The sequence below is a fragment of the Plectropomus leopardus genome, chromosome 4 (genome assembly GCF_026936395.1).
Source record: "Plectropomus leopardus strain MGB_pleo_1.0 chromosome 4, ASM2693639v1, whole genome shotgun sequence".
Taxonomy (NCBI): domain Eukaryota; kingdom Metazoa; phylum Chordata; class Actinopteri; order Perciformes; family Serranidae; genus Plectropomus; species Plectropomus leopardus.
Genome location: NC_142179.1, coordinates 29,613,969 through 29,635,656, shown reverse-complemented (window position 1 = coordinate 29,635,656; position 21,688 = coordinate 29,613,969). Strand labels below are relative to the sequence as shown.

Sequence of the window (21,688 nt, the reverse complement as noted above, 5' to 3'; positions counted from 1 at the left end):
CAATGTATCCTTACACAACAGTTCATATGATATTTATGAAAATATACTCACAATGGTTAGCATATCTTACGAAATAGTGCTCCGTGAATGAAATTACGTCCTTAATGTTAAGTTACATAATTAACCTTTTGAAACCTGAGCAAATTTGCTTTTTTTAATCGAAAATATGTGAAAAAAGGCAATGAGCAACAAATGGCCCCAAAAAAGTAAAACAAAAAAGACCTGAAAATAATAATAAACAAGAAAATGACACGATTATAGTGCAAAAATGATATTAAATTAAATAACAGAGTAACATAGTATCACTTTAATTAAAAAATAGACAAATACATCAAGTTTTCTTGACGTTGTACCAATGGGGGTAAAGACAGAAACGATCCCGAGCGGTCCAGTTAGGAGGCAGTTGATGGGTCCCAAAACACAGGATATTCCCCATGAGACCACTGTTTGTAACCTTATGAACTTTGAGTCATTTTAAGGTACGTCCTCACCATTTTTTTTTCTTAAACAAAACCACAGTAACTTTACTGGCCTAAACCTAGCCTCCATAACTTAAAATAACTTGACGTTTGGAATGTCATTCACGGGATGCTAATTCATAGGATATCATCAAGAAAGAAACCATCATAATACATTCTAAGAGAGTGTTTTTTATTGCCTGATTACTCTATGAAATATGGGGCCTTCAAGTCTATGGGGACAAACAACAACATGTTGTACCTGCAAAAGGGTGGAAGGGGGGCCTTTTGCATCCCAGCCCAGGGACCCATTGAGTTATAATCTGCCCATGCCCATGATACATTCCTATTAATAAACAGTAAATATGCACAAAATTAGACAAATTCTGTGTTTTTCTTATCTGTGCAACTCACAATTAATGTTAGACAGGTTTTATTTATGCTTCCGACTCTTTTCTATAACTTATATGATAATTAATAGAATCAATTATTATAATTTTAATATTATTTAGGGTCCTCGTGCCATAAGTAAAGCAAAATATTCACAAAGGTGTCACACTCTAAACATACAGTGGTTTATTTATGTTGTATTTTTAAAGGATATTTCTTTCTTTCTTTCTTTCTTTCTTTCTTTCTTTCTTTCTTTCTTTCTTTCTTTCTTTCTTTCTTTCCCTTCTTTAAAACACACACTGAACAAAGTGTGAAGTCGCAAAAAGACGTCATTTATTTTTGTTGTTTTGGCTGGCTGGTGTTGAAATCTATTTTGAAGCCTCACTGCACAGCAGAGGATATTAAAGGTCTGTTAAAGTGAAAGTTTTTTTGTCAACACAAATAAATCACCCATAAAACGGCTGTGGGCCTAAAAATACGGAGGAACAACGACTCCCCATATACTATTAAACATGAATATGTGGAGCAACAGCATGGGAACAATTCCTTCTTAATAGGGCACGGTATTATATTGATTTACACTGGCAGTGACACATAAAACTATTAACAATTTTCCCACAAGAAGCACTCTCAAATACCTTATGTAAGTTGAGTCTGTCTCTAAATCCAAATATGGACATATGTTTGAATCCAGTCACATTATGTATTGTGTAAATGGACACAGGATGGGAGTCTAAACAGTTGATAGAGTGTACCGAATACAAGAAATGATCAAAGAGGGATCAAATATTTAATGTCACAACGAGATTATTTTTCTAAAATGTTTGGAACATGCTATCTGTTCTCATTCAAGTTTATCACCAAAGACGGAGCAAAACTCATCTGCTTTCTGTTTGTTTATGCTCATGTGACAGAAAGGTTCATTTCATAAACCATGTCATCCACAAGAGGCATTCGTCCTTTTTCAGATTCAACAAGCTTCTCTGACCACACTTTATTTTGCTGCATGTCCTCAAGCCAATCAACTTGTCACTTATCGATCACAAATAAACTGGTTGACACATTGTCAAAAAACAACAACACAATTTCATGTCACCATAGTGCTCAGCTGTCCAGACATTTGAGACTCTAAGAAATGTTTTCTTCTCTCCCTCCATCAAAACAACGCCAGCTCTAATGAAAATCAAGATTTGAGTGACAGTAGTGGAGATTGCACAAGAGGAGAGGTACAACAACCATTCAATTTCTCAATATAGTTGCTCATTCTAGGCATAACATTCAGTCCTGCAGTTCACCCAGTTCTCTCAAAAATATGTGCATTAATCGTCCTGAGCGACTTGACACTCGTGTCTCTGTGTCAAGTAAACACCCACAGAGCTGTTGTTGTTGGTGGCAAGTCATTTCGCCGCTCTGCCTCTCAGACAAACAGCTATTACTGTTCTCTCATACAGCCTCCACTTGAAACAGGAGTGTGTGGGGACAGTGTGAAGAAGCAGTTAACAATCTGTTGCACAAGCGAGAGAGGTGCAAAGAACGGGTTTAAAATAGTTTGAGGTGTTATCTGCGGAGGGATCAGGACTGGGTTTCTTATCATGATGATGTTTTAGATTGTATGGACGTCAAAAATGATGCAAAGGGGCACACTGCAGATACAAAGAACCCGTGTGGCTAGTTTTGGGTGTGAATGCAATAGATTACACATTGACAACGTTACCGATAAAAATAACCGATAGAGCCATCAGTGCATGTCCATGCACAAATCAATCAATACTTATCAGTTTCCATCAATATTCTTTATATTCTGGCAGCAGAAAATGATGGTTTTTTTTAAATGTATACATCATAGTGTTGTGGGTAAACTTTCTCGGGCAGAATCTGCTAAGTTTGGGTAAACTTCATTGTAATAGTACCCAGTGGCACCCCCAAGTGAGGGTGGGGGCAGGGTTGGCATTTGACCCACCTGATACAAATGCTGCCCTTCCCCCTTCCCATTATATTTGCTGATATTGCTATTTCATGTTTTTTAAACTAGCAAGTAGGTAGTGGTATCTTGTGGAAGTAGACAACCAAAATCTATTTGGCGTACATTGGTACCAGCCATGTTGGCATAGCTTGTTGGGAAAGGGGCAAAATAAGTTTGTTGAAAAGCTTCCAGTAGCAACATAACATAAGGAGCTGGAACGAACATCCCTATAAAGCAGGCAAGTGTGGAAGTAGTTGGGTGAAACAATCCCCGGATCTTCACCCAGAATCCCAGTATTTGCTTCCTGTTTGAAAAAAGAGCCAAACCGTGATGTTTTTATCTAAACCTAACCATGTGCTTTTGTTGCCCAATCCTAACCATGTGCTTTTGTTACCATCCCGGCGTCAGTTGCAGCATCCTGGAGCTTCAACAGCAGATGCAGGAGGATGCTTAGAACGTAATATGTAAAGTCGTGACATGTGAGGGCTTAGGATGAGAACGTGTCGCTAATATATGGTCTTGCAATCTTGCAGACAGATCTATGAGAATACACTGACCACAGGCAACAGAAGATAGTAAAATGTTTGCAAGCTATTTAGCCTCATTGAAGTTTAGTGGCTATTACCATGACATTAACACAGAGGCGCACATGCAGAGTCTGAACTTTGAGAGGAAATTTTGTGGGGGTGTAATGGGATGTTATAATGAATGGTGTAATGAATTACTGTTAGCAGTTAGGTAATGATGTGAAAACAGTAAAGGGAAATAAGTAATAAATAACATTTTCAGGGTTATGTCCAACACCGCCTGTACACTAAAACAGCATAATCAAATTTATGATGTTTAGTTATGGCTTTTGGTTTTCGTGTGCCACCCGAAGGTTTTTAGTTACCAAATCTGGACACTGCTATAGGAAAAATTTCTGGGGGCGGCACCACTGATAGGAGCACAACATGATGTATGTCCTCTGTAAATGGCACTCTGTGTTTTTCTTCTTCTTCTTTAACAAACACACTTTTCATAAGAGCTTTGCACCCACAGACCCTTGCAGGGTGTGAAAACTTAAAATCTGTGCTTGAATTTCTCTGAACAGTATTGTTCTGTTTCTTCACAGCTAAAATACTCTATCTTCATTTAAAAAGAAATGTTCCCAATGGAGAACACAAAGGTATATTATACTCTATCTATGCTATATAGCAATAACAGTAAGCCCTATAGGTATTTTAAACATTGCACTGTGATAATGGCATATATCAATATTACATTACAGTCATATTAAAGCAGTTTCTCACTGGGGATATATGAAACGTGCCTCAGTATGAAAAGGCTCAGTATACCCCTTTACAACAGATTAAATGAATCATATAATGTCGCTGGCTTATACATTTGAGTGAAACAGACCATGAGTACAAATTTCAAATAACTCAATTTCCCCATTGGCCCCTGCGAGAGCGCGTGCCTGCGCGTGCGTGCACATGCATGCGTGCATACGTGCGTGCGAGGCGAGCCGCGGCGAATTTATTATGTAACATGTTCCCAATCACATCCCTGCCTGAGTCTGAGGCATAAGGTCGCTTTAAGAGATATCTCAGTTCATATCAGTGATCCTGACAGGACACCTCCTACCTCCTCTCCGACCAAAAACTCTTGTTGTGTGTCTCACCTGATGCAAAGCAGCGCTGGAAGTCCAACAACAACAACAAAGGACATATCGGTAAGAAACGGCTAATTAAAACACGGCATTTTGCTAGCTTATAACTCTTTTAAGGGGTGGAGGGTTACCTGAAAGTAAAACATGTCATTTTATAGGGTCGGTATTTTTTTTTTTTCACGACGACAAACCTCCAATCACTATAATATTTAAGTTTAAGTAATATTTCTTCATAGGTATTTTGGGTGTTTGCATAGTGAGTTTTAATGTCGCTGCTATTTTGAATTTCCTGTCAAGCTAAAGTAGCTATTCTTATAGTTTTCTTCAGACTTAGCGGTCAGACTGCTGTCCTTATTATGCTAAAAGTGAAAGTAGCGCTGTTTATTGGACGTTCACGTAGGAATGAGTGACCGGTCTTTCCCCCCGACAGGAGAGCAGTGAGCACACACGGTGCTACACCGGAGGACGGAGGAGTCTCCTCCACCTGTCCGGAGCCGAGCGAGCAGACACACAGCTGCGAACAGGCGGACAGGCGGGTCCAGGACAGCGGCAGAGACCGAGGGTAGGCTGCAAATACTAACTCACACTTTTCATCCCCTTATGCGTTTTTCATCCGTCGGTGCGTGATTTCTGTACTCATTTTTGCATGAGCAAATCCAGACTTGTGACATGTCAAAGTGGGTAACTGGACGATGTAAAGGACGGATTAAAAATATTATTTACAATTTACAAACATGTCTATTTTGAGACAAATCGCCATTAGGTATAATTTCTAACTGGTCTTTCTGCAGAGACTTCATAGGCTATTCATTTATGTGAAGATAATGTTTATAATATATATCATATCAAATATAAATAATGTCCTTAATTTTCTTTTTACATCCATACTGCCCTTTACCACCAGACACAACACAAGAAATGCATCACTTCAAGTGTCCAAATTCTGCCACAAATATTCAGCATCAAGTCTGCAGCATGATATGCGGGCCACATATACAGAAATTCAGCCAGGTTTAGTCAGGTTGACATACAGGAGGGGATTAATTTTCCGGACGCCTTAACAGGGAATTCTGTGTGCCACAAAGGAATTCAAATGACGGTAACGTACTTAACTGCAGGTCAGAGTGTTCACATTTTGTTATGAAGACTTTGTAATCAGCACAGATGAAACAGCACATTGTAAAAGGACATTTCTGCCACAGGCAACTAATGTCCCACCTGTCAACATTTGTCATCGTTTCGGAGTCCTCGATTAAATACGATAAATCCTTTAAATTCTGTAGATTTCATTTTGTTAGCATGTTGCAAAACTCATTTCTGTGGAATTGAGCCGTGGGCAAAGCATCTTGGTTAATCAGTGCTGTTTTTCACTGCTGCACGCGCGCGCGCGCGCGCACACACACACACACACACACACACACACACACACACACACACATAGATAGATATGCACATACACACACACCCACACACACCAGTCAGATGTTATTGGTCTTGGTGTAAGGAAATTGTATTTCTGTTCTGTTTTCCAGTACATTAATTTGTAGAAGATTGTCAGAACCACATGTACTTTAGATTTCGGGATGCTATTGTGAATGCTTAGTGACAATGAGAGGTGTCTGTTCCTTTATGGACAGAAACAGAATAAATCCCCGCTGTCAAAAGGGGAGAAAATAGTGAGAGGGAATGATTGTCTCTGAAGGAGCAGTCATTATCACGTTATTGTGATGGAAATTTAAATCAGCATGCCATTAAAGCAATGCCACCAAGTCTGGATCTGTGCTGTGCTCTTGATGGTACGCCATCAGTGCATCATTTCCTCTTATAGCTGGTCCTTGACAAGAAGGAAAATCATTCTCATGATATATGCGTACCAATATTAATCATTACCTTCTTAAGTATCTGTATTTGTGATACTGAATCCATTGCCAGTGTGTGCAAAGGAGAAACTGGACCACTAAACACACCAAAAAGATACTTGTGGAATTACATCCAGGAGTGCTGTGATTTAAAAACTCATCCTGCAGCAAGAGAATCAGCTTCTGCCACATATCCTCATTTAAAGAGTCCAGTAATGAAATGAGCTTTTGCAGCTATTTCTTTTCATGTTGCAATTTATGGAAGCTACATTTCATTTTGAGTGATAAACCAACCTCTTCATATCTCAAGAGTTCATAACTTCAAAGTTTTCATGATTCGTTTAGGGTTACTCGTTTCATTTCATTTTCTTTCTTTCTTTTTTTCCAGGCACCAAATGAGGTCTGTTGTAAAGACCGCCAAAGATTAAGCATGAAGGCAAGCTGAAAGAAAATGCAAATATTGTTCATGAAGTAATTACAGCAGGTGTGACAAAACAAATTAGTTCAATTAATCCCTGCCGTTTGAAGTGAGCCCAGGAAAAAACCACCATGGAACAGCAGCACAACACCAATCACAACCAAGCCTTGTGGAAAGAGATACCATGGGATTTCACCGAGGACTGCTCGCTCTCAGTGAGTGGCACCACGTTTCTCATCGTTGCTTACAGTACAGTCATGGCAGTGGGTCTCATTGGGAACTCCTGCCTGGTGTTTGTCATCACGCGGCACAAAGAGATGCACAATGTCACCAACATCTTCATCGTCAACCTATCCTGTTCCGACATCCTCGTGTGCATCGTATGCCTGCCAGTCACTATTATCTACACACTGATGGACCGCTGGATCCTGGGAGATGTCCTCTGTAAGCTCACACCCTTCATCCAGTGTACGTCAATCACCGTGTCCATTTTCTCCCTCGTCCTCATCGCCATGGAGCGCTACCAGCTCATTGTCCACCCGACTGGATGGAAGCCAATGGTGGGCCAGTCCTACTTGGCCGTTGCTGTCACCTGGATCGTGGCCTTCCTAATCTCGGTGCCTTTCCTCTCATACAGCGTGCTCACCTTGCCTTTCCAGAACCTGAGTGTCCCCTTCCCAGTCAACGACCACCTTGTTTGCATGGAGCGGTGGCCATCTGTTCAAGAACGGCGAGCTTACACCACCTCCTTGCTTGTCTTCCAGTACTTCCTCCCCCTCGCCCTCATCATGGTCTGCTACCTGCACGTCTACCTGCGCCTCAGGAGGAGGAAGGACATGGTGGACCGCGGCAGGAACACCACCCAAAAGAAAAACAAAGGTGCCACGAGGATCAACGCCATGTTAGTTGCCATAGTGGTTGCATTCGCCCTTTCCTGGCTCCCTCTCAATGTCTTCAACACAGTGTTTGACTGGAACCACGAGGCCATCCCGTCCTGTGGCCATGACATCATTTTCTCGTTCTGCCACCTCACAGCCATGGCCTCCACCTGCGTTAACCCCATCATCTACGGTTTCCTCAACAGCAATTTCCAGAAGCAACTCAAGTCTACCCTGTTGCGCTGTCGCTGCTGGGGGGTGACAGAGAGGTATGAGAGCGTCCCGCTCTCTACTGTCAGCACAGAGGTCACCAAGGGGTCGATCTTGAGCAATGGATCAATCAGCATCAATACTTAGATCCGAGCCTTTTCAGTAAAAGACAAAGAGACTATCGGGGCCCCTTCAGCCCTCATTCTGTCATCCTTTGGAGCTTTTCTTGCTTCGTTGCATCCAAAAGTGAGGTTGACACTTACAAAGTTATAAACCTCACAACAGCAGTCCAGAGGGAGCTGACTGGAGACACTTAACCAGCATGGCGCGCTGCCCTCAATTCAGTATGAGTTCACATGTAAGAGGAAGTAGATAACAAATTGATGGTGCAAAGGTTGGACAAGTTTAAGCATTGTAGAGCGAGTTACTGAAGGCACTTTACATGAGCACTTTTGCAACTGCAGTCTGTACAGTCCATTCCCCGTGTGTTGTGGATGCTCTCGAATGAAGAGACAGCATTTGATCTGCAATACATCTGTCATATTTCTTTCCAAAGCACTGGGATCTACTCAGGAGTCACATTCTGATGAATATCAGCTGTTAAGGGTTTGCTTTTCACTTTAACCTGCTTTAATTGTGAGAAATTAAACCACCCAAGAGGACTGAAAGGACAAAGGGGGATGGGGTTCCTTCACATTTTGCTGTTTTATATTGATAGTATTGGTAAAAATATTCAGAGATTGTAAAATGTGATGTGTTTATGATTATCGACTGAGCTGTTTCGACATGACTGAAGGAGGGAACATTAATGCATTAAATGTGCCTCCAGGCGTTCACTGAGACGATTTACTAGCATCATCTTAATGCATTTCTTATTACCTAAAATCACCACAAACGACATAATGATCTTTTACAGAAAACCTTGGCGAGAGCTGTATACATTCCATGCCGTCAGCCAAGGTTTGTGCTTCACTATATTGTGGGTGTGGGATGTTTTTTCCTCATAAAATGTGCCATTCAACAACCATACATCAAGTGCCATAAAACAAAATAAAAGAGGCAGTAAAGGACTCTGTCGGAGCGAGGTTCCTCTGCTGTATATAACATTACTAAATACATGTATGTGACACAGTTATAGTGTATGGTGTGGTGGGGAATCAAGAACACTGTGTAGCATTGCAGATATCTCCTAGGAAACTTGTTGTAAGTCACTTCTGTTTGTGGTATTGAACTGAATTAAAATATTTACTATCATCTTTAATTATAACGTCTATGTTGTAATATTTGGTTTGATGAGTCATAATTTTTGCTAATTTTTGTTGTTTGTAATTCTTGTACTGCGTTTGCTTTTTTTAAATTCTTGGGTTTGCTAAACTTTCTTTCTCTTTGTGTGATAAAGTCTGGGTAAAGGAAAAATAAATATGTTTATTGAGTCTGTCACACCACAGCAAAATGTGTTATTAACCACCTAGCCAAATTTGAATTGAAAAAAAAATCACCAAGTACGTAAAATTAGGTTTGAAAATTGGATAAATGTGCAGTATTCTCTGCTCTGAGACGCTGTGGAGGTTGGCTCAAGGAACTGAAACTATATTACGGTTACTATGAATGTTAGAGCTCGTAGCATTTTATTACATATTAGTGTCGTTCCGTTCATTCGCTACATTCAACAACCCCCCTTATATCTTTCAGTCTAATAAATACATTTAAAGACCAGGCGGCTAAATTCCTCAATCATATAAACACAAGCAGAATATCCGTCAATAACGTGCCGTTTAGTTGATGTAGCTACCCGGCTCAATGGCAGTTACTGCTCACTGTAACTTTGTGCTAAGGTTAGCTGCTGTTTTTTTTTAGCTCAGGATGTGTTTTACTGTGCTACTGGTTTACCTGCTAACGAGAGATTGTATCTGTTGTTGTAGCTCATCCTTCAGCTCTTGGGAAGCGTGTTCTTTGTGCTGCTTAGTTAGCTGCCAACGAGAGTCCGTAGCGGCGTGGCAGCTCGTTCTTCAGCTTCGAGGACAAGGGTGCTTACTTTGAACAAGAGTCTGTAGCTGCAAGGCAACTCGTTCTTTGGTTTTGGGGGACGTGGATGGACGTTGTGCTTGCAAATTTCTGCTAACGGAAGTCTGCAAAGCTTCTCCTTCTTCAGCTCTGAGGATGTTTGTGCTTTGTGCTATGGAGTTAGTCATCAAGCAGACTTTCAGGCCTGCCCAAAACACATTTCACTACAATACAGATATCAGTCATTTTACGTGCTTTCAACGTTTTTTTCTAATATTTAGAATGTGTTTAAAAAGAAATAACTGGTTTTGCTTTACCTGGACTTTAAGCACAGAAAAGATTTTCCACTGTCTCCTTTCAGGTCAGCTCATCTACATAAGTATCAGCTTTTACCAGATAATTGATTGGCCCTAAGTCTCCCATTAGAGGTAAGAATGGTGCACTAAGACCAGGCCATTCCACTTTTAGGATCCCCAGAGATTACAGTGCTGATGTGCTTACACATGAGTCAATCACCACTCTCCACTGCTGTTGCAATTGGTGTAGGAGAAAACATATCCTCTATGAAGTCAGTATTTCAATTTTTTTGTTTCTGTCTGAGGTCAAATTCAGTGTTCCGCCTCTGTGTGCATTATTCAGGGAGAAGTCTGAGATCACAACAAATTTTCGATGTGCTTGTAGTGTTGAATAAATCAGTGTTGTGTTTGGTGCGTTAGATGTTAAACAGCATGGGGAGGGCAGAAAACAGCATGAGAGATCAGTGGGAATTGTGCTCAATATTCTTGCTGCTGTTGGCGCATGTTAGCAGTTATACTAGAAGATATATATCAACTAAAGGGATATAAAAGAGTAAAACTGTTGCTGTCAGGGGCCTTTCAGCTTTGATGATCGTGTCAGAAGGGCAAGTGTAGCATGTTTTCTACACCTAACAGAAAAAGCCGAACCTGTTTGTGACCCTGACAGCGTCACACAGAACCCACCAAACTCTTTTTCAAGGGCGATTCAGTCCATAAAAGCACTCTCAGAGGTCCTTGAAGGCATAATTGACCACATGCTTCCGCTGTCTTCTCCTGAGCTGACCTTTGCAGCCTGTCAATCCCCTCTCTTCTCCTACATTTCCTTCTTCTCACCTGTCTCTCCTTTACCACTGAATGAAGGAGTTCATTTTCTTTGGAAGAAAAGACTCAAGATGCCAGAGGCCGACGTACTCCAGCGACACTCAACAATGAGTGGGACTTAAATGATGCCGTTTTACATTGTTACCCAAGTAACTGCTGTGGGGCTATGGGCACATTACTGCACTATGAAATTAAGCTTGGCTGAAGACAAACACTTAATGAGTCCACAGGGCCAGACTCTCCTTGTCAGTGGAGCAGTTCCAGAAAAGATTAGCATCTTGGCGCTCTGCATTTTCATTTAGAGAGAATCTCATCGAAGCAATTTCTCCAGATCACAGGAACAACGTGAACTACATCGTTGGCAAGAGATTTTCCTCAAGCTGTTGTTTTGAGCATTTACATTTTCTTCTGTCACATTTTTTTTTTGCTTGCCTTGCTACTGTAAGAAGAGGGTATAATTCACCCTGTTTTATCTTATTCCCATGACAGCTTTCTTTTTGTTGCTTTATAGAACTCTTAAAAATAAAACTCTTTCCCTGATGTGTGAATCCTCCCCAGCCACCGCTTGTAAAGATAAAAATATTTAAAGATGTATACTACATAATGTGGATCTGCAGGGTCCACACTGAGTATGAGAAACGGTGATATAAATCATAAGATGTCACAGTGTAGATATGCAACAAAAGGTTTTTTCAGTACAAAATCTTGTATGCAATAATGTCAGACAAAGTCATTGGCCTCATGCACCTTTGATCCCCATGTGAGAGGGAACTAATCTTTTTGTTCTGGCAGATGAAAAGGTCAGAGGGAGTTGGACTGCTGCCTCTGGAATCCTAATCGTGGCATTATACATGCTAACATCTCTATGGCGCACCGAAACTGACAGGTGGCTCTTCTAGGGGTCAAACACATAGATCAGCTCAGTCGATATTCCCTTGTTCTCTCTGTGTTGAATTGCTCCAATACGTCTCCCTTAAATCAGGTGCTCCCTGATTTTTTTTTTTAGCTCTGTGAGGGAGGGTTTATTTCACTGTGCATTTCCTGGTTTTAGCTGTTTATTAGTTTGGATATCATAACAGAATGAATGTTGCGCCAGGCCGCTGATGAGTCGGACTTGGGTTATACACAGTTAACCCTTTGAAACCTGGAGCGACATCACTTTTCTTGTGCTGCATTCAGACACCTTTCAGAAGTATTCAAATCTCTGAACCCTGAGCAAAGTGGTGCGATTTCTGTCAAAAACATGGGAAAAAAGGCAATGAGCAACTTGTTAAGAAATGTTCCTCAGATTGCAAGAAATGTAGATTTAGAAAATTATTTTAAAAAAGCAAAGGAAAACTAAACCTATGATATTCATAATTACAGATATGAAATGATCTCACAGAATTATATATATTATATATAATTTTAAGCACTTGTTCCAGGTAATTTCCTTGTTTTGTTGTTGCTGTTTTGTTTTTAAAATTATTTTTAGGTAATTTTCTTGTACTTTTTATTATTTCTTTCTAATTTTGGGGTTATTTTTTCTGCCTTCTTCCCATGTTTTTAAAGAAAACCAAGCCAATTTGCTCATGTTTCAAAGGGTTAATTCTCCAAGATTAATATAAGGCAAAACAGTCCTCAGCTTTTTTAAATAAATCTAGAAATATCCATTGTCTCTGGGAAGATATTCCTGGGCCTCAATTTTGTCTCCTGTAGTATTAATAACACACACATACACACAAACACGAGTGCAGCTTTGTCTTGCATAACACAAGCAGACTTGAAAGCCAGGAATAGAAACCCCCTAATTGGCGTTGGCCAGTTTTTCCTTAGGATTGTTTATGGATGGATGGATATATAGATGGATTTTTAAAATAGATGAACAAGAAATTCTTTCATCTCTATAATCTTGCCCAGACAATTTAGGATTTGGTCTCTGCGTCTGACCTTCCATTTTCTCTGATCAGAAGAAAATAGGCAGACCACAGCTTGCTTTAGTTGCCTGGTTACAGCTTCCTCAGGGGTTTCTATGGGCTTCCTTCAAACTGACACAGAGCACCAAGCTATTAAAGGCACTTTATTAAACACTGACACAGATGCTGCGCCGGGCTGAAGCAGTTCTAGTGGAACCAACTCAGTCGGATGGTTCTCTCGGTTAAAAAGAAGGACGACAAAGAAAGTGAGATGTAATATTTACAGCTGGGGATGGCACATACAGTACTTTTCCTTTTGACTTGAATTGGTTTATCAAGTTAGTAGAATTGTTAGCTGTAACTGTTAAGTAATAGTGATTTCTTCAGCATGTCATAACAGGAAAAGCACAGGTGCAAATAATAATTGTTAATGATGTATTCCATTTAGGTATGCTGGGGCCAAATTTACCGTGCACAGGGGTGTTGTATTGGGGAGGTGGGGGAGGAGTAGGACTGACTACCAACCCCAATCCGGAGGGGGTTTGGTTTGTTTGCAATTTTTTTATTTCTAAGTAATTAGTGCCATAACTAAATTAAAACTGGTTAAATAAATTGGTTGAAAGACTGAACTTTGTGTAAAAAAAAAAATTGTGGAAGCTCCCTCACACCCGTTAAAGGTGCACAATGGTTTAGTCCACCCTTGCGTTTGGGTTTGTCTCTTAACGGAGTTAAAGCCAAGTGACTGACTGTTTATGCCCCTGGAGCACCGATGTACTAATTGGAAAAGAAATGAAGGGAAAGGGAAAGAAGTCAAACTGATGTGTAAAAAATAAAACAATAAATAAAAATGAAAAGGTGCGTGTGTGAGACATGTATCAAGAGAGGAAGGATGGGTGCCCACAGAGACTGCTTATGCATAGGGTCCAGAATTTGGAATTTGCATGCTGATTCATTAGCATTGCTTACCAAGACACTTGGGAGAAAGGCATTAGTGGAGTGGTGCTTATTCACTTTCTTGTCTTGTCAGCAAATATGTACCTTGAGCTAGGAGATGGCTATCTTAACATAAACACTGTGGGTGACAGCTGTCTATGATTCGGTTGCAGGCATAAGCCCGCAGGCTGAGTGCCGAAGATAATCACAGCTGTGTTGATATTTAGTACAACAGCACGACTTCGGGTGTGATAGTGCTTTTATTCAGCAGTTCTACAAGCATCATGTACTAGTTAACACTAATAACCCACAATAATAATATTGTTTGTTTAATCATTTATTTGGCTCCACAAGCACAGATAGTTCCGCAACTGGACTGTGGACATTCCTGCACACTAGCTTTGCTACGTTACGCATTACCGCAGGTCAGCTACTTTGTATTGTGTACATTTATCTGTATCTTCTACTTATTGTGCAGCAAGTGAAATAGGCCTGTGTGGATTCTGATGAGTTAACAGCTGATCAGAGAGTACGTTGCAACATCGGCTGATGTCCTATGAGCACACCTGTGGGTTTGCAGTAACTATTGAGGCTTCTTTTCTTCCATTCTCCCTTTTCTGACTACCATTCATAATTCAATTCAAATGATAGTTGTGGAAATTTGTTTGTTTTGATGATCGTTAATATAGCCCAATTAATGGTTATTGTAATTAATGGTTTAACTCAGTAGTTCTTCACCCTTTTTTCTGCAATGGCACCCTAAATTGATACACATTAGGTCACAGGCCCCCATTTGATAAAATTTCGTTTCAGGGATCTCCATCTGAAAAAATATCTTAGTAGTTAAATATAACCAAGAACAGAATTCTATTTTTGTACAATTAAATTAAAACCTATAATCAAAACAGTCACTATTATAACTCTTACTCACACTGGGCTCACTTCTATAGTGAATTAAATATGTGGATAATGATAATATTCCACATTTTCTGGGGACCACCTGAAACTTGCTCAAGGACCTCTTGGGTTCTCTGGATCCACTGGTTGAGCACCACTGGTTTAGACCACCTGTAAAGTGAAGTGATACATGTGTTGTTAAAAGTCCCAGTGATGTTATACCCTATAATAGCACTCATAGAACGCTTCCTGTCCAATCAGATTGCTTAGCCAGAATTAATATGGTATAATTTATTTGTTGAAGCCATACAAAACGTGCGCCAACTTACTTCTCTACTGGGGGTTATATTTCGGATTACGTTTTTGTTTGGAGCATATTCTGGGCGAGTGGTTTCCAGCTGATGGGTCGCAGTCTAGAAGTGGGTCGCAAGTCCATTCTGAATGGACCACAAGTTCCATGAATGTGTCAAGTTTGTAAAAAACTCACTTTATTTTAAAGTACAGGGAATTCCTATCGCTGAGTTTTTATTTTGAAGTGCAGTTTCTGTTAATTCCTGCAATATGTTTTATTTTTTTGTCCTCCAAGCCAATGTGTTGCTTACATTTTGTGAAATGAAACTGAATATGTGGTCATTTACTGTTTTATTTATTTAATATAAATTCCTGGACCTTGAACTGATGACTAAGGATAAATTTGGACCCCATGACTGGACCAGTTAGGAACCACTCTTCTAGGCATCTAGTGGAGACACAGGAACTACTTGACGCAGCCAAATAATAAGCATACATAACCCTCTGTTAAACGGTGAATTATCATTGCAAATCTTCAGCCTAGGTATGGATTAGACAAACGATAAATAACATGTTGATTAGTGAACTTCAGAGGTGCTAATAGGTGGATATGTTAAGTTGATAAAGCTGACTATTTACGCCTGCACCTAGTCTGTATGCTAAGCTAATATTGAAAGAAAGAGTTTCACAAATAGTTTAGAATAACATGCTGATCCACTCTCTTGTGAGATAAGAAAGTTGATACCACTTATACATCTATACTGCAAATATATAGAAACAACCTGCAGCCAGTTAGTTTAGCTTAGCACAAAGACTGGAAACTAAAGGAAGCAGCTGGCTTTGCCCTGTTTGAAGATTTCCTCTTACCTTTGGTCACAGTTGGTCTAGCTGTTTCCCCCTGTCTCCAGTCTTTATGCTACGGCAAGCTGACTGTCTGGTGGTCTTACATTTATTGCACAGACACAATGCATCAATCAAGCCATCTAACTGTCAGCAAGCAAGCAAATAAAATATTTCCCATCTATTCATTCAATGTAATTTGCATCACCTGTGCTTTTCCCGCCATTACGACTCAAAATGTTCGCTGTAAAGGCCTAGAGTCTGCAAGAATGAAACACACAACATTTATATGTAAACTCCACTGCTGGCCTGCCTCTGCATGTTCCAGTCTTCTCTTTTATTATTTCAATCTGTTTCAGATGGGTCTCAATGAGACTAATTAGAAGTAACATGGTGGACCTCACAGCTGTGGGAGCACAACATCAGCAGGGTGTATGTCTCCAACATGAATTGTCTTAATTATAGTGTTGTTTGAAAACATCAGATGGCCCACTGTGGTCGTCTAAATCTTTTCTATAATAACCCAAGCACGGGCGAATTATGAGACAGTGGGCCCCTGGGCACGGATATGCAAAAGGCCCCACCAACTCATGAGAGCAACACAAACAGACTTTGTGGTTTGGCCTCCTTTTTTGTTGTTTTGCATGTCTTTGTAATCATGATGCATCTTTTTGAGGTTTTGTGTCTCTTCAAAGGCCTTTTTAGTTATTTTGTGTCTCTTTGCAGTTACTTTGCATAATTTTGTGGTCACTTTGAGTCTTTTCCTGGTTGGTACATTTAATAGTAATTTGGCTGATATTTTGCAGATGAAGGCCAGGGGGTGCTGACACTGTGTGCCTGATAGATCTGTTTATTAATTCAAACATCAGGCACATGCAGAGGGGGAGGCTTAGGGTGCTTAAGCATGTGCCCCTTTGCCCCTTCATGTCCAAAGTGCCCTTTTGTCAAGGCAAACTTTCTGGTTTCTTTTTTTTTCCTTTTTTGTGAAGGCCTTTCTGTGGCCCTTATCAAGAAAATCATTTATCAATTCATGCCAGATTTAGCTATTAATAAAATGACGTAGTCAAGCCAGCTGCTGCTTGGATTTTGATGCCTGTCTATTCTTGGTGTTACGGGACAGGTTGCTTTAAGTGGCCTAAAAGAAAGATGAAGAAAGACCTTTATTTCAGCAGTAACTTCTTACACCTGATACACCAAATAAAGCAGCTTTAATGCACCCATTATATGAAATCCAATTATTATTTTACATTACCATATTTTTTTCTTTATTTTAAAAAAGTTAGCGCCAAAGTCAGAATTTCCTCATCATTAAAAAAAAATCCTCAATAGGTTGTGTGGAATTTTCAAAGGATTGCTGTGCTGTTCCTGTCAAATTTCATGTAAATCCTATGCTTTTTTTTTTTTAGAAAAAGGAAAAGTCAGCTCAAATGACAGTGTAACATGTTCATAATTTATCATGTTTAGTTATCATAATCCCCACCTAACTTCATTGTGTGGGGGAACAATGACAATAGTATGATGCGGTTTGTTATAACGTTACACTGAATTTCAGTACACAGCACCTGCCTCTCTAAGGGTCTCTGCCAAACATGCATTCATGTTAGGGCTACTTTGACATTTCCACTTTTAAAAAAAAGTAAATAATGTTCCTTGCTGAAAGTAATGCTTATTATATGATGTCTATGATATTAAAATGGGGGTAGGTGAGAGCTGTTGTACTGATCTTGAGTCAATATTTTATGTCCTGCTGCGCTATTGTCTTTGCTATGTAGTATTAATCGCTTATCAAATCCCTTTCGATAAAGGACAATACTTGACCCATATGGTGTCAGGTGTATGCTCAACAAAAGTAGCTGCGATCTCATCGACATTGTGAAACCAGTGGAAGTGATTTTCTGTCTTGTGTGTTTGCTGAGTGACAGCAGAGTGACCGACTGATTGAACTACTTTGAAAAACACACTTTCCATTGGAGATAAGAGCAGGACCTCCTCACACGCCGGTCCGCAGGATATTACCGGCTGTTGTATCACTGTCAAATCTCCATGATGAATGAACTTCGATTTGTTATTCAGTTTGTTTAAATTCCATACGCTATTGGCAAACACACACACACGTGTCGCCTGGTCAAATCATTTTCATGTTGCTTATCCAACCGTGAACAAGCACTTTTATAATCAAATGGAGACCGTGGAGTGTGTGCGCGAAACAAGCCAAGCAAGCAATGAGCAATTACACTACAATAAATTGGCCTCAGACACACGTCCTCATGGTGAACAAATACAATAAAGTGCATTAAATTACAGAAAGTATCGACAGGATCTGATCCAGCCCTATGGATGACACTGTAAATAAAATCGCAGTCAGACTGATTGTCTACATTTGGATTTTATGGCACATTATTTTATGGATCAGACAGATATGAATATACCACAGCATTGAGGGAGTAGAAACTTCGTTGTTTTGTGGTGACATCTGGTGGTTGAGCACTGAGCCTCTGATCAGTTCACCTTTGTGTGGAGTTTGGGCAAAAATTACCTGGTTTTATTTTTTTTCTAAAAGGACAAAACGGACGTTCAGCCGAAAAGGTGCCATTTACATGTTGTAACTTATTAAAATTGAACATAATTTGAAAAAAAATAGCACTGTATCTAGTAACTATGGTGGCACTACAAAACACAACAATATTTCAGAAAACAAAATAACATGTCAGAAAACAAAACAGCGTTTCAGAAAACACTGCAATATTTCAGAAAACAAAACCCAAAACACTACAACATGTATCTGCTCCTTGTGAAATGTTTTTGTGTTTTCCAAAATGTTGTTTTGTTTTTTTTCAGTGCTCTTGGTATATTGAAGTTTTATATGATGTATCTTGAAAATACATTTAGGACAAAGTGCACTTTACTTGATAATATAATGTATTATACAAATACATATTATACAGATTTTGGGAATGGCCCTAAAACTATTCTGAACTTTTAGTATCTTCCTCTTGTGCTGGCCATGGGTCAATGTGACCCAAGAAGTTTAATTTTTTTTCATAAGCCCTATCAGTGTTCGAATATTTTGACATGTCAAAGGCACAGGTGTAGTTTCTGATGAGTGCATTCCATTTAGGTGAGCTATAGTCCCTGGGCAGGAAAAAAATGAAGAAAACACTGAAGGAGAAAACAATTTGTTGAGAACAGGAGAGACAGAAAGAGGACGAAATACAGGATGGATAGCTGTGGGCCCTCTTCGAACCTCTCTTTCTGCCTTTCATCTTATTGAATCTCCCCTCCACTCTTCCTCTCCTTGTTCTCCTTGTTTACCTCTCCATCTCCCACCTCAACCCATCCACCCTTTTCTCCTTCATTTTCCCTCCTTTCCTCTCCATACTTCCTTCCATTAATCCTCCATCCATCTTCATCTCATCTTTCTTTGTCTTTCGGTCTTTCATCTTCACTGAGAAAAAGAGACTTGTTAACCAGCTTCAATAATTAATTAATTATCACTCCAGATGGCAACACATATGAAAGATTTTTTAGAACTGTGTTAAGTTAAATTAACATAATTTCTTTGAGATGGAGTTGATTCATTTGTGTGTTAGCAGTTGAAGTAATTATTTGAAGTTGGTTAAGAATTCTCTTTTTTTCAGTGATCAAGAAACCACAGGAAGGGAAGGATGAGTCTATCCCTATATCTATACCTCGCATCTGTGAAGGATATGGAGGGGTTAATCAGACAGGATTAAGCGGAGGAAGTGTTGGGATGAAAGGCAATAAACTGAGGGAAACAGGAGGAATATGAAAGAGAAGAGAGTGGATGAGAGGGGGTGGGGACATGGAGATGAAGGTTGAATAGGTAAAGAAAGATGAAGAGTGGGATGGGGCAGTGAGGAAGATGCAGGAGGGGTAGAGATGATGTGAGGGAAAAGGAGATGAAGAAGGGAAAGAAAGTCAAACACCGGATGGGAGATGTATATGATGATGATTATAGGAGATGAAACTGAAAAAGAGGGATTGGGAGAGGGCCATACGGTAGGATTAAAGAGAGGAAAGGAAGAAAAATGACAGTGAGGAAGGGTGGAAGTATTGACAGTGCAGTATTGACTGTTCATACCATACCAGGTGGATAGCCAGCTGATGAATTATTATGGAAAGCTAACTAATAGCCTAGTAGATGCTGGCTATTCCTAGCATGAGATAACCATTATATTGATCTATTTTCTGTTGCAGGCTGAACCAGCCAGAGACGGAGTCAGAACCATTCAAACAGGTGAGTACAAGTACCTTTTCAAAGGGATTTGAAGTATCTGATGTGGGTAAACTGTGCATGTGCTGCTGTCGCTTGCCTGTTTTCGGGACATGGTGTTGTTTGTTTATAAGTGTTGCAGCTCTCCTCTCTCTTGCCTCTATGTAGACGAGGAGTGCGGTTGTCATGACTCGTGAGGTTATTGTACAAAAAATGCCTAAAAAAGGCGGCAGTGGTTTCAGCACCATGGTGAAATGGACAGCTCCTCAGCTCTCAGGGGCTTGTTGTCACATTTCAGAACTTCGACAGTCACAGCACTGTCCACGCTTCTGATGACTCTCTTTGACCTCTGTACTCTGCAAATACAACAGCCGAGGTAACACATTCCCACTGTAAAATCCAACACATGGTTGGTATTTTATATATACGCATAATTGTGTGTGTGTGTGTGTGGGTGTGTGTGTGTGTTTGTGTGTTTCATATATAGGAGCCCAAGGCCCCATTATAATAGCCTGCACTGGGGCCTGTCATTACTAACTTATGTCACTTGGAAGGGCAGAAAAGAAGTTAGAGGAAAGTGGAGAGGGAAAGAAGGTAAAATGAAAGAGAAAGGATGGATAGGGTAGGAAGCAAGGTAAGGTATACAATGGGAGATGAGGGATAGAAAGGCAGAATGAGTAGACGAAAATGAAGAATAAAGAGCACTCCTCCATCTCCCATCCAAGAGTTAATCGCAAGTACATACAGTAATGAATAAAAGGAGAAGAGGAACATGAAAGGAGATGAGAGAGATAAACAGTTAGGGGGTAAAGGAATTAAGAAGATGAAGATTGGAGAATGCCCCAGGTACAGCACAGGAGAAGGGGGTACAGGAGGACTAAGCAATAGAAAGGGGGAGAGGCGCATGGAAGAGGATGAGAGAAAAGAAAGTATGATAGGTAAAGGCGTGACGGCAAGGGAAGTTCAAAGAGGCGATAGTTGGATGGGACAGAGGGGACGATGAAAGAGAGGAGGAGCTGACAGACAAATCAAGGAAGGAAGATAGAAAGAATAAGAGGAGTAAACAGATGGGCAGAAGAAGGACGATGGAAGACTGGTGCAGGAGTAAAGGAAAAAGAAGCTGAGGAAGATAGATGGGAGGAAGATGATAAATGAGTATGAATGTTAAAAGAAGCGGTGGAGAGAGGAGGGGTAAAGGAAGGAATAAAAGATAAAAAGAACAGGAAGGTAAAGGACGGACCATTAAGCAAGGGATGGGTGGATGGAAGAGGGGAGGAGACAAGATGAAAAGAGTTAACAAACAGGTAAATACAGGAAGAAAGTGGATGGGAAGAGATGAAAGGTGAAGAGAGGAAGTCAAAAATGAGATAAGTTGGACGGGAGAGGGAGGAAGGAAGTTGACTGATGGAAATGATGGAACACTGAGGGTATAAGGAGGCTGGAGATGTAAAGGGTAGGAAAATAAAATGGAGAAAATATAGATGGGAGAGGGAGGTAATGTAGGAGAGGAAAGATGGATGGTTGAGGAAGTGAAGTGTGGGCGTATGGGTGATAAAAGGAAAGATAAAATAATGATAGAGAAGATGAGTAAAAGAGGGAGATGAAGTGAGAAGTGTAAAGGATGGAGAGGAAAAAGTGAGAATAGATGG

The 21,688-nt window shown here is 40.2% G+C and overlaps 1 protein-coding gene and 1 long non-coding RNA gene across 3 annotated transcripts in view; both read left to right on the top strand.

The window, feature by feature from the left end:
- LOC148189799 (uncharacterized) overlaps positions 1 to 20,061 on the top strand; it is a 44,072-nt gene extending 24,011 nt beyond the window's left edge. For both annotated transcript variants that reach the window (XR_015776488.1, XR_015776487.1), the window contains one exon: positions 20,024 to 20,061. This is a non-coding gene — a long non-coding RNA (uncharacterized LOC148189799). The remainder of the gene's footprint in view (positions 1 to 20,023) is intronic.
- Positions 4,368 to 9,088, top strand: npy8br (neuropeptide Y receptor Y8b). Its single transcript, XM_042488407.2, has 3 exons — positions 4,368 to 4,525; positions 4,893 to 5,024; positions 6,710 to 9,088. The coding sequence occupies exon 3, from the start codon at positions 6,871 to 6,873 to the stop codon at positions 7,972 to 7,974; it is 1,104 nt and encodes a 367-aa protein (XP_042344341.1). The 5' UTR covers positions 4,368 to 4,525; positions 4,893 to 5,024; positions 6,710 to 6,870; the 3' UTR covers positions 7,975 to 9,088.
- Positions 20,062 to 21,688: the final 1,627 nt, after the last annotated feature.